Source organism: Physeter macrocephalus, chromosome 5 (assembly GCF_002837175.3).
Source record: "Physeter macrocephalus isolate SW-GA chromosome 5, ASM283717v5, whole genome shotgun sequence".
In the NCBI taxonomy this organism is placed as follows: Eukaryota; Metazoa; Chordata; class Mammalia; order Artiodactyla; family Physeteridae; genus Physeter; species Physeter macrocephalus.
Window position 1 is genome coordinate 58,520,908 of NC_041218.1, and position 13,928 is coordinate 58,534,835.

The following is a 13,928-nucleotide window of genomic DNA, read 5'->3' on the forward strand; positions in this document are numbered from 1 at the left end:
AGAAATGAAATGGAGTTATTTGTAGTGAGGTGGATGGACCTAGAGTCTGTCATACAGAGTGAAGTAAGTCAGAAAGAGAAAAACAAATACCATATGCTAACACATATATATGGAATCTAGAAAAAAAAAAAAGGTTCTGAAGAACCTAGGGGCAGGACAGGAATAAAGACACAGATGTAGAGAATGGACTTGAGGACACGGGGAGGGGGAACGGTAAGCTGGGACGAAGTGAGAGAGCGGCATGGACTTATATATACTACAAAATGTAAAAAAGATAGCTAGTGGGAAGCAGCTGCATAGCACAGGGAGATCAGCTCGGTGCTCTGTGACCACCTAGAGGGGTGGGATAGGGAGGGTGGGAGGGAGATGCAAGAGGGAGGAGATATGGGGATATATGTATACGTATAGCTGATTCACTTTGTTATACAGCAGAAACTAACACACCATTGTAAAGCAATTATACTCCAATAAAGATGTTAAAAAAAAATAAAAGCAATAGTATAGCGAACATGCAGGATATGACATAGGGAGAGTCCCTTATAAACAAGGGGAAGTGGTGAGTACAGAGCCCTTCCAGTCCCCTCCCCAGAGAAAGAGGAGAGAGAGATATAAAGAGACACAAATGACTTTGCATTTCCACTTCATGGAGGGAATACTTGAAAAAATGGGGAGAAGCAAGGAATAACAGAAACATTCCTGTATAGCAGGTCTTTCTCTTTGCTTCTGAGAGCACAGTCCTGAAAATTGATAGCCTTGTAAAGAAGTCCCACTCTTGGCCTGGTACCAGGTCCAACATGGTGCCTGAGCAGTGGAGTGGCAGTGACTATGGCACATACTAAAGACAGATTCACAGGCCCTTCACAAAGGTGAAGAAAGGGGCCTGAGTTTCCAGGCTCCTCAGGTGGCCTGGAAGGGAGGACTGGTGTCTCAGGATAGGGCTGGGGCCTGCAGAGTGAAAGGATCTCTAGGGTCCTCAGAAGTGAGGGGAGCCACCATGAACTTCAACAGGGGGTGCCAGCATAATACTTGGAAACCAGCTGCCCATTTGTTCAAAGGCTTTTGAACTAAATATTTTCTAGAAAGAGACTGTTGTAAACTATTAGAGGCTGGTGGAATGAGCTCTTCAAAGCAAGCTAAGTTACAGCAAATAAACAAAATTTTAGTTTTCACACATTTCAATGTGTGACTATTGAATCGAGATCCTTCTAGACCTTGCTGCTTTGATCCACAAACAAAATACAGAACACGGGCAATAGCAAGAAAAATGAAAAAGGGAAAACCTGTACTGTGTTGTTAGTACTCTCAATTTTTAAGCTACTGCTTAGAAAAATTGGGCCTCTCCATAGGTGTAATCATCTTTTTGTGGTCTCTCAGATACTTAACAATTTACTGAAATGATTGGGTGGTCAATGTCCACACTCTTGGAAAAGTTGTGGGAAATGTCTGTTACAGAAGCGTGCTCTCATGGTCATCTCCTGATTCCTTGTACTGTAATCCTCAAAATTCCTTTCCTGCTTTTAACCTACCGATTGACTATCTGATCCATTTCCATAGTAGGAGTCACTGATAACGTATGGATAATAAACGAAAATTAAAACCTTTATCTTCATTGTAGAACTGACATATTAGCTCCCTAGATCTCTGCTAAAACGTAACATTCAGCCAGGCAAAGCCTGATCACAACCGTGCGGCTGGAAATCACTTTCCGCATGTGTAAGTGCCCTGCCCATGTGCAGTGTTGTAAGACAGTAAGCTCACAGGAGGCCCAGATGCCTGCAATCCATGGGGCTGAGCTGATACTACATTTGGCACAGTACACAGTTTCTGTGTTATTAGAAATGTCACACTGGTACATTCCCCCAGTAACATGATATTAACTAAAATGGGGATGGTTTCTTTACTTCCAAAAGTAGAGATAACATACTTGAATGAGAGACTTTCAATTGTTAGGAGCACCTCGGGGCTTGCTTTCTACGCCTGCCACTTCAAAGACGGCATCATGGATAAGACACAATCAGTATTGAGGTATTTTTACAAATGCATGCAAGCCTTTCGTGTTTTCAAGGTATGCCCTTCCTGAACCTGATTTTTATATTAGCCCTATATCAATATTATTTTAGATGAAAACATTTATTTTGTATGCCACCTGAGCCAACTCAAAAGGCAGGGATATTCATTCACAGAAACTGATATAAAGATGGGCCCTATTTATTTATTAGTTTTTACTGTTCTTAAAAGAAAAGACACTTTAACAGCTGGTAACAGAAGGATGTCTCTTCATTTCTATCCCAGACTTTCAGTATAGTCCCTAGCAATAGTGAATGCACAGTATATTTTTGTTCGATTAAGGAAAGAGTTGATGGATGGATGGATGAATGAATGAATAAAATGTATCAATTAAAAGGGAGAGCAGGGGCAACCATCTTGCAGTTTTAGAGAGAAGAGGTTTTAGAGCTGCAAAATATTATAAGTGCTCACTGAATATTATTTAACTGAAGAAATAAAGACTAGAAAATCCATTAAATATCAATTAATAATGGTTAGAAAATCATTCTTATTACTAACTAGAAAATAATACATTGATCTTTTAACAAAATGTGATTTGCCTTGGTATAAAATTATTCTTAATAGGAATTAATTTAAAATTATCACAGATACTTTAACATTAAAAGTTATGAGGTGTATAACTCAAGAAAGTGTACTAACGAAACTTCAGGAAGGAGTCATAGACATAATGCCGTGCAGTGGAAGATTTAGTCCATTTAATTGGATATCAGGAAATCTGGGTTCTAGTCCTGGTTATAAACTGTGATTGTGACATTGGGCAAGTCACGTGATCTTTCCAGAGTTTAGATTTCTCACCTGAAAAATGAGGGAGCTTTCAAAGCATGTTCTTTGAAGCCCTGGAAGTTCTTTGGTACAAATTTAAGCAGCTCCACTTTTGTTTTACAAATTGGGCTCCCAGGCAAGATATCATTGGAAGAAAGGGAACTCTGGCTAAAAAAACCTTAGAACACTAGCATGTGGATCTCTAGATTTTACTGATCTAAATATTCAGATAACAAATTACTTATTCCCTTTTGAGTCTTAACTCCAGGGTGATTTTCAAAATGTTGAATAAGTGGTATGACACTGGCATCAAGCAACTGGAAAAGAAGGCAGTGAACCAGGACAAACTGGCCAGATATTGGTTCTGCCCTAGTGAGGAGTTGGGTCTTCCAAAGGGAATGGGGGGTGTGACGTCGATTCTGTGGGAATCCAAAATAGCTTTCACTGTTGCTGCTTAGGGTGCTGACCAGCTTAAGGTATAATCCAAGGAAATGAGAATTTAGCTACCTGTCTGGATAATATCGTCAGTTGTACCACACAAAAACACAGGTAAGATTCAACTTGCAGTAGTGGAAAAAAATATGATCCAGCTAGTCATGAAACCCTGTAAGGTCAACTGTAGAAGTGAGAGCAAATGAAAAGTGCACAGAGGCCCTTTGGCGACTGTAAAGTGCTGGCTTTATATAAACGAGTGACGGTATTACATGTAACACACAGCTTACCTCGTGGTTGCAGAAGCAGTAAATGATGGCAACAAAGAATCCCTAAAAAGAGGAGGAAAAATAGAGTTGAAATTATTTTTGTGTGCATTGTGTTGTTTAGTAATCAATATAAACAGACAACCTGGAGAGGAACATTTCACTACGGCAATAGCAAGTCAAGGCTCGATGAAAATTACTACCGCTCATGTTCAGTGCTTCACTACAAGAATATTCCATTAGAAATGCCTTTTTCTCATTAGGATTCTATTGTTTGGCTAAAAAGACTACTCTCATCAATCTGGTTAATATATTACAGCCTTTAACATGGAGATTTATAGCAGAATATGCTGGTTACAGGGGATTTGAAAAGAATCTTGGTACCTAAAAAACTTAAAAACTGAGATCTTGTAGCGTTTAGTAGAGAAAACTTTTGCAAGCACAAGTGTCACAGTCAGTGCATGGCTGTGGGCCTGACTGTGCCCTGTGTCCTCATGGTGAACTAGTGCAGTACTGTTCCCACAGCCAAGTCCATCTCTCCAATAAGGAAGTGGACTAAGTAACTTCTGAGGTTCCAGTCCCTACTCAGAAGATTCCTTGTGTCCAAGCTTTAACTGCCTATAGAATATGGCCAAAATAATAGATCAGATTATTAAAATAATTCCTAAACTTAATTTTAAGCCCTATTAATTTTGACCTCCTTCTTCACATTAAGCCTCAGCAGTAGAAAATAAAACTACTTGGACATGAATAATTGAGACAGCAGAACTCTGGCCTAAGAGCCTGTAGCAGACTCACTTCGGCCTTAGGACACGCCACGTCCCACCCTTGCTTTCAAAGTACCTCACACTGTGCCTTCAACGAGGCTTTGGATCTGAAGCAAAGTGAACGGAAACAAGGCAGCCACTCTCCACCTCTGTGTGGTAGACATGGGACCACATGGGACAACCCCCAAGAGGCTGCTCCATTCTCTCCCACATAAGAGACCTGGATACATTTCCCTATGTAGTCACTGAACTGTCAAAGGTGGATTCCTGACATCCCTCTGACAGATGGAGGGTGACAGAGCAGGAGGCGTGGATGCTCTGTGCAGATTCATTACAGCTCCTGGAAAAACAATTCAATGTGTATTTATGAAAGGAGGGTCTGAAAATTACCGTATGGGAGACGGAGTATATGCGTGGGTGGGACCACCTGAGGGTCCTGGGAGTAATGGGAAAGCAGAAGCAACAAAGTGCTCACAAAACCTGGTTTCCTTCACAGTTTTGGCTGTTGGCTTGGAGTCTGTAAGTTAGGAGATTTTAGGTCAGCTTTAGAGTTATATCTCCTGACTTTGCTACTAACCAGAAAAGTCCATTTCCTTATCTGTAATAGGCATGAGAATACTTACCTCACACATGAAATGCTACGTATTAGTGAATGGTAGCTATAATTATGATGATTTCTGATTGGACAACGTGAGAGTGTCAGCCATACCCATTCTCTGTGGTCTGCCTGACATTGTAAGGATGGCTAAAATACAGGTATTCTAAGGTTCTGACCTCTCTAATCAGAACCAAGGCAATGAAGTGAAGTGACTGGAAACTGGCTTCCAGTTTAAGAGGGATATAGATTCCAGCTTGGGGTCCAGTGTTGGCATTTCACACTGATAGAAACATCTGCTTCTCTGCCCTGTGTTTTCATGGCATTAGCGACTATACTGATAATAATCCAGGTTGGAAAGCCAATTGGCATTGGTTACATTGGTCTTCAACAGTCCCCTCAATAAAGCAAAACCAAATGTGGCCCTCGGATGCTGGGGAGGGGAAGGAAAGGTCAAAAGCACTGTGGGAGGGACTTCCCTGGTAGCGCACTGGTTAAGAATCCGCCTGCCAATGCAGGGGACACGGGTTCGAGCCCTGGTCCGGGAAGATCCCACATGCAGCGGACAATCTGAGCCCGTGAGCCACAACTACTGAGCCTGCGTGCCACAACTACTGAATCCCGTGCGCCTAGAGCCCGTGCTCTGCAACAAGAGAAGCCACCGCAATGAGAAGCCTGCACATCTCAATGAAGAGTAGCCTCCGCTCACCGCAAGTAGAGAAAGCCTGCGTGCAGCAATGAAGACCCAACACAGCCATAAATAAATAAATAAATGAGTGAATGAATGAATGAATTAAAAAAGCACTGTGGGAGTAGCTCTGCAGGGGGTCAGTCTCTGGACAAATATATTTGTTCTCTAAAGATGTATTCTCAAAGCTCATACCTCCTGTGTCCTGTCTCCTTGCCCAATTTTAAGATTCAAAACGTGGGAAAGCAGGCAGTGAGAGAGACAGGGAAGGTAACATGTGTTACCTTCCGGGTAACATGTGTTCTAAAGGGTCATTCTCATCTCAGAGGAGCCCCAGAAAACTGTGGGCCCTGCACCAACCAGCTGAGTGAGTGGTTGAATAAGTGCTTTCCCTACCTGGAAGTGAATCAAAGAGTGCATCACGTAGTCATAGATCCTTCCAAGCACTGGGTGGGAAGGTCTCCAGGGAAGGACGACGAACTGAACCCCCAGCAGGGGCACCAGGATCAGAGTGGCCCTCACCGCCTTCAGGTACATGTGCGATTCCTCCTCCTGGGATTCCTTCATTTTCTTCACAAGCACCCGGACGATGTTGAGCAAAAAGAAGAAGTTGATCTGCAAAGATATGATCATTCTGAGCAAATTCTCCAGGTCAGCACCCCTGAAGGACACCCACTTCCCTCAGTTCTCGTTTATCCAGCGTGGGGAGCAGATAGCACCTACACGGGACACAAGTGACTGCCTGAGAGGTAATATAATCGGCTCCGTGTTACAAGAACACGGAGCATCAGTAGAGCCAAACACTCTTTTCAGACGTGAATTAACATTTCCCCCCCGTTTTTCCCTATATGAGAAAATAATTTCCTGTATATGTAAGTATATTAGGTTCAACTCTAAGGAAGGTATTTTATTCTTTATTTAGGTTTTTATAATTTTTACAAAGGAAGTCATAAATGACACTTTGAGATTTCTCTTTCTTTTCATTATGAAGATTTTTCCCTTAGGCAGGACTACTTAACTAAAAGTAAAATGAGGGCTGAAAAATTTATCTGTAAAGCTTATGCAGTGGAGAAAGCTAACCCAGACTTCTTTTTTTCTAATAACACTTTTCAAAAGAAATCACTTCATTGAGGTATAATGTACGTTCAATAAAATGGAGATTTTAAGTTTATATTTGGGAAGTTTAGACAAATGTATGTACCTGTGTAACAACCACTCCAAACAAGAAAAGAACATTTCCACCACCCCAGAAAGTCCCCTCTTGCCCCTTTGCAGTCAACAACTCCCGGACCCCACCTCCAGCAACTACTGATTCCTATCATCACAGAAATGCAGTAGTATATGGTGTGTATTCTTTTGTGTCTGGTTTCTTTGGTTTAACATTACTATCTGTGGGATTCATTTGTATTGTGTGTATTGGCATTTCATTCATTTTTACTGCTGAGTAGTACTGCATTACATAAATAATACATACACATACTTTATTCATTCTCCTGTTTATGGAAATTGGAACGGTTTCCAAAATTTGACTATTATGAATAAGCATGCTGTGAATATTTGTATACAAGTCTTTGTGTTTTCATTTCACTTGAATAAGAACCTAGGAGTGGAATGGCCTGTTCGTATGGTAAGTGTATGTTTAACTTTGAGAAACTGCCAAACTGTTTTCCAAAGAGGTGGCTTCATGTTACATTCCCTCCAGCATTATATGAGAATTCCAGTTGCTCTTCACCCTTGCCAACACTTGGTACAGTCACTTTTTAATGTCAGCCATTCTAGTGGATCACAAATTACTTTTGGCTGTGAAGATTAGTTTTAAAACCAAGGTTTTAAAAATTTAATTGATCATTTATTTAAAAATAATTAGAATAATTCTTCTACCTGGAATAGAAATAAATGTTATTACCCCAAAAATTCAAGAAAGGAAAGAGACCTTTAATAAAAATTGAATTCTTATGGGGTGTTGTGTAAATATTCAAGACCCATGTTAGTAGGTCCTTGTGAGCGCAGTTGAAATAGTAAGTACACCACTACTCTGAAAAATGGCAAAAGAAATTGAATTTGCATTGGAAAGGCCAGGAAAGTTAGGAGACAGCCCGGGTGATAACCCAATTTCATCAGTTACTAATGGATGCTTCCTCAATGCAGGAGCAGAATATGGTCTATGACTCCGACTGTTTTTATTTTTCTTACTCTTACCTGAAGAAAACACTATCTTTGAGGTTAATGGGGAAAATAATGTCTAAATTTTAAATTTGATGGTTCTGATGATGGCCAACATACAGTAAACCATGGGTGGAAATAAAGAGCTTGCATATAGATTTAGACAGTCTTATTTTCTCCTGGCCCAACTTCTTACTAGTCATGTGATCTTAAGTGAGTTTACTTGAGTCTTTGGGTCTAGTTTTCCTAATGAGCAAAATGTCTCAATGTATCCACTTGGAAGGTCTGCTGTTAGTAACGGCATGGCAAGGTATGTGAAGTGCCTGAAATGCTTTAAGTGCATGTTCAGCAGTAGTCATGATGATGGCTCATGGACCAAAGGTGAAATGGAAGATGGTTTAGTTTGGCAAAGCCCAGGGGAAAATGCTGCAGGGGGACTTTGTGATCTCTCGCTTTCTTATCAGCAACATCTTTACCTTTGGTCTTTAACTAGGAGAATTTATAGAATTGTTGGGAAAAAAAAAGAACACCTATATTGTTGCTATGGCTTGTATAGAAATGAGCTTATGCCCCTCCACCCAATTGTAGTAAATAAAAATCATTTTTAAAAAGACTCTCAAATCAGATTGTTCTTATTATAGATTATCATTAAATTAACTGTTAATAATGCATTTAAAAAGCAATTCTCACCACTAATGCCCCCATGACAGGACCATGGATGATGTAAAGCAGGTTCGTGTCCACACTCAGCCAGCAGCTAAAAAAAAGGGGAGGGAATACATCAATACAATTGCATTTTATTTACAAATATGTTAACTAAGAACCACAATACTTACTTGTCATTGAATAACAGTGCCCTTGCGATAGCATGGGCAGTGGTTGGCACCAGCGGGAGCCCTAAAATGTGAAAAAGTACAAAAGCTATAACTACAGTTTTATAGAAATTGTGGTTTACTTTCAAGAATAGTGGCAAATTTCATGTCTTGTCAAGATATTGCCCTGATGTTTTTGTGCAGATTATCTTTGGTCAAACCAGGTAAAAATGCTCAGTTAGAACATCATGTGCTGTCAGAGAGTTTGGTTAAGAGCATCCAGATAATTAAAAGCCTTTCACAAATTATCCAGTGTGGTAGGTACATTATTACTCTCACTATGACCATAATACCATTGTTATGTCTGTGGTGATGACGATGACTATTAATTGAGACCAGAAAGCTTTTCATTGTGTGTGAACTGGGCTCTCTTACACAGGGGAGGTGGGTTGTCCTGAAGGGAAGGGACCTGAGACGGCATATGAAAGCCATAGTCTGATTGCTCCAAAGACTTCTTGGTGCCCTCAGTATTTCTTCCAGGCTTTTTGTTTTTCTGTTTATATCATGTGCATTGATCCTATTTTCTTTCAACAAGAACACTTCAGAGTAGCTAGTACATACCCTACCCTCTGTAAGTTCTGGCTCCAGGACCTTTTATTAAAGCAGCTCGGAATCTACTTCCTTGAGTAAACTTGAAGTACTAGGCAAAAACAACTTTGAGTTTATAAATGGAACGATGGAGATAGCTGCTGGCGATGCGTCCTGTCAGTCTGAATCTTTTAAAAATCAACCTTTATTCTATAAAAGTAATCTAGAGTAAAGCTGTAACTTTTGTAAAAAAAAAAAAAAATTCTTTTTCTCAGATATACCCATGCACAATAGAAAATTGTTTGATTTGGTTGACACATTTGTAGACAGTTCTTAAAACTATTATCAATTAAGAAATGTGTCTCAGAAGTGAATCAGACCTCCACACTTCTATTTTCTGTGAATTATATCCAAAGAGACTCAGAACATTGAGTTTTCACCAAAGAACCATCTCAGCTTCTTAACCCATGAAGCATATAATTCAAAATAGGACCATCAAATGTTTGACTTTGAAGAATTTTGAGTCTATTTATATAAAACATGATTGTGTTTTATTCACAGCACGTTTTAACATCCCACTCAGGTTTAGAATATGAAATTCACTCTCTGACTTTACTTTGAAATACACATTTTAGAATTAGACAGCAAGAGAGGCAATATGGAGACTTCACTTCCACCTTGTCATTTTGTAGAAAGGAAAATGCGATTCTTACTTAATACAGAGAAGAGTATAGACCCGTATCTGTTAATTTCCTACGGCTCTTCACCTGCCTCTAGCCATGATGTCACTTTTTACACAGTTTATTTTTTCTTTCCTTTTCCTCTTCTTCCAGGCTTCAAGTGTCATAACAACGTTTCCTGCCCACTAAAGATGGTCAGAGTAAGAATAATCCTCTTTCTCCAGGATTCTTCTTCAGGAGTGCTGGATAAATTCTACTTGTTCATTATAAAAGTCCATGGGTGGGGGAGTTCCTTCTTGATTTATAACAATGGGAGAAACAGCAAGGTGAAGAATCAATCTGAAGAGGGTTGTAAAATAAATGATTTTTCTGAGAACTAAACTTCAGTGTTTGAAGTTGCTTCGATTTGAGAGAAATTGACCAGTAAGCCGTCCGGTGCAGACTTGTAAGGAAGTAACTACTGAAAGAAGCCTTTTTTCATTTTCTGTTGGGGGGAAGTTCACCACCAGATACTTTTCACCCAGAGGGTGATGTTCATACTGTCTCTTATAATTCTTTGAGATGGAGTGGGTAATATTACAGCTGAAATGAATGGATGAGATGTACATCACCTGCAAACAGTTAGGTCTTAGGACGTAGCTTTCTTGGGTCAAATTTTCTGCGTCCCACTTTCAAACTCTTTTCAAAACATAGGTTACACCTTATTTCATGGCATTGGACCTAAATTTTAGGACCCATTGTACTGTTTTGGTGTGAAAATAATTTCAAAAGGACAATAAAAATATCCACTAGAAATTTCTTCTTCTCTGCTCTATTAAATTCTTTAAAGTTTCTGTGAAACTATTTTTGCTGAGAATTTATTTTGGTTGTAATTTTACTTGTTTTCCTCCCATCCAAAGATAATGCTTGCCTGAAGTTCTAAGAGAAGGCTATTGCTTTAAAAGAAGTCATCATAGCTGTCTTACAATTTTGTTCTCAGAATTGAGATTTGGTACTGTGATTTTTGAATGGTAAAGAGTTTGGTGGAATTTTAGTGTGTGCTGGAGTGGAGGAAGATAGATTTAGCCCAGGAATGTTAAAAAAAATAATAATTACATTTTAGAACTATACTTGTTGACTATCTTTATAAACATCTATCTATGGAAATGCAAATCCTTCTCATTCTTTTAAATGGACGATTCTGTGCTTACCTTACTGAACGTGATGTTCCTTAGGATTCTACTTGAATCATTCTGATAAAGTTTTAAGTATTCTCTGATTAAGATAGCCCATAAATATTTTACTTATTTTCATTACCTTCTTTTTGATACAACAGCTTGTTCTTTTTTCCTTTGAATTGTAACACACATGAACATGTGTGTTAAGCAGATGTCTTCAAAGAGCTGACTACGATGATGCTAAAAGTTTTATAACAAATTCACAATGCATCAGTATGGAAAGAGCAGTATAAATTGCTCCTTCCAGGGTGCTCTCATCTCTGCTGATGTCACAAGCAAGAATAAATTTGCAGCCTTTTTCTTCTATGAGAAATGTTCTGAGTGTGGCAGATAGGTGTTTTTAAATAGTCAAAATTGGTACAAGAAGTATGCCATACATTTTACTTCAAAGGAAATAAGTAAACTAGATCAGACAGAAATGGTATCTCTGTGTGTGGGGGGCAGGGGGGGATGTTATTTTCAGGTTTTCAGTTTGAAGGCATCTGACCAGTACGAATCATTATTATTGTGATAATCAGAATTGCTATTGGGGAGAATTAAATTGTAGCTAGTTGATTCCTGGCATGACCAGTTTCAGAAGACTAGAAATCACTGAGAGGGTATGTATGAAGCTGAGAAGGGCAGGGAAAGCCTTCTAGTGGAAGGCTGGGACTAAAAGAAAAAACAACAGAAAAGAGGGGGAAGATGGCGGAAGAGTAAGATGCGGAGATCACCTTCCTGCCCACAGATACATCAGAAATACCCACAGATACATCAGAAATACATCTACACGTGGAACGACTCCTACAGAACACCCACTGAACGCTGGCAGAACACCTCAGACCTCCCAAAAGGCAAGAAACTCCCCACGAACCTGGGTAGGGCAAAAGAAAAAAGAATAAACAGAGACAAGAATAGGGATGGGACCTGCACCTCTGGGAGGGAGCTGTGAAGGAGGAAAGGTTTCCACACACTAGAAGCCCCTTCGAGGGCGGAACTGCGGGTGGCGGAGGGGGAAGCTTCAGAGCCACGGAAGAGAGTGCAGTAACAGGTGCAGAGGGCAAAGCGGAGAGATTCCCGCAGAGGATCGGTGCTGACCAGCACTCACCAGCCCGAGAGGCTTGTCTGCTCACCCGCCGGGGCGGGCGGGGCTGGGAAGCTGAGGCTCGGGCTTCGGTCGGAAGCTGGAAGAGGACTGGGGTTGGCGGCGTGAACACAGCCTGAAAAGCTGGAAGAGGACTGGGGTTGGCGGCGTGAACACAGCCTGAAGGGGCTGGTGCGCCACAGCTAGCCGGGAGGGAGTCCGGGAAAAGGTCTGGAGCTGACGAAGAAGCAAGAGACCTTTTCTTCCCTCTTTGCTTCCTGGGGCGTGAGGAGAGGGGATTAAGAGCGCCGCTTAAAGGAGCTCCAGAGACGGGCGCGAGCCGCGGCTATCAGCGCACACCCCAGAGACGGGCATGAGACGCTAAGGCTCCTGCTGCCGCCACCAAGAAGCCTGTGTGCGAGCCCAGGTCACTGTCCATACCTACCCTCCCAGGAGCCTGTGCAGCCCGCCAGTGCCAGGGTCCCGGGAACCAGGGACAACTTCCCCAGGAGAATGCAAGGCGCGCCTCAGGCTGGTGCAACGTCACAGCAGCCTCTGCAGCCACAGGCTCGCCCCGCATCCGTACCCCTCCCTCCCCCCGGCCTGAGTGAGCCAGAGCCCCCGAATCACCTGCTCCTTTAACCCCGTCCTGTCTGAATGAAGAACAGACGCCCTCAGGAGACCTACACTCAGAGGCGGGTCCAGATCCAAAGCTGAACCCCCGGAGCTGTGCGAACAAAGAAAAGAAAGGGAAATCTCTCCCAGCAGCCTCAGGAGCAGCGGATTAAATCTCCACAATCAGCCTGATGTACCCTGCATCGGTGGAATACCTGAATAGACCACGAATCATCCTAAACTGAGGAGGTGGGACTTTGAGAGCAAGATATATTATTTTTTCCCCTTTTCCTCTTCTTGTGAGTGTGTATGTGTATGCTTCTGTGTGAGATTTTGTCTGTATAGCTTTGCTTTCACCATTTGTCCTAGGATTCTGACCGTGTCTGTCCGTTTTTTGTTTCTTTTCTTACTTAAAAAAATTTTTTTTCTTAATAATTATTTTTTATTTTAATAACTTCATTTTATTTTATCCTCTTTCTTTCTCTCTCTCTCTCTCTCTCTCTCTCCTTTTTCTCCCTTTTATTCTGAGCCGTGTGGATGAAAGGCTTTTGGCGCCACAGCCAGGAGTCAGTGTTGTGCCTCTGAGGTGGGAGAGCCAACTTAAGGACACTGGTCCACAAGACACCTCCCAGCTCCACGTAATATCAAACGGCAAAAATCTCCCAGAGATCTCCATCTCAACACCAACACCCAGCTTCACTCAATGACCAGCAAGCTACAGTGCTGGACACCCTATGCCAAACAACTAGCAAGACAGGAACACAACCCCACCCATTAGCAGAGAGGCTGCCTAAAATCATAATAAGGCCACAGACACCCCAAAACACACCACCAGATGTGGACCTGCCCAACAGAAAGACAAGATCCAACCTCATCCACCAGAACACAGGCACTAGTCGCCTCCAAAAGAAAGCCTACACAGCCCACTGAACCAACTTTAGCCTGGGGACAGACACCAAAAACAATGGGAACTATGAACCTGCAGCCTGCAAAAAGGAGACCCCAAACACAGTAAGATAAGCAAAATGAGAAGACAGAAAAACACACAGCAGATGAAGGAGCAAGGCAAAAACCCACCAGACCTAACAAATGAAGAGAAAATAGGCAGTCTACCTGAAAAAGAATTCAGAATAATGATAGTAAAGATGATCCAAAATCTTGGAAATAGAATAGAGAAAACGCAAGAAACATTTAACAAGGGCCAATAAGAACT

The 13,928-nt window shown here is 41.4% G+C and overlaps 1 protein-coding gene across 2 annotated transcripts in view; it reads right to left on the minus strand.

Moving 5' to 3' along the window:
• Positions 1 to 13,928, minus strand: part of CALCR (calcitonin receptor) — a 147,439-nt gene that overhangs the window by 6,357 nt on the left and 127,154 nt on the right. For both annotated transcript variants that reach the window (XM_024131216.1, XM_024131220.2), the window contains 4 exons: positions 8,577 to 8,637; positions 8,431 to 8,497; positions 5,974 to 6,192; positions 3,552 to 3,593 (listed from right to left, as the gene is read on the minus strand). In XM_024131216.1, coding sequence (XP_023986984.1) covers positions 3,552 to 3,593; positions 5,974 to 6,192; positions 8,431 to 8,497; positions 8,577 to 8,637 — 389 coding nt within the window. The remainder of the gene's footprint in view (positions 1 to 3,551; positions 3,594 to 5,973; positions 6,193 to 8,430; positions 8,498 to 8,576; positions 8,638 to 13,928) is intronic.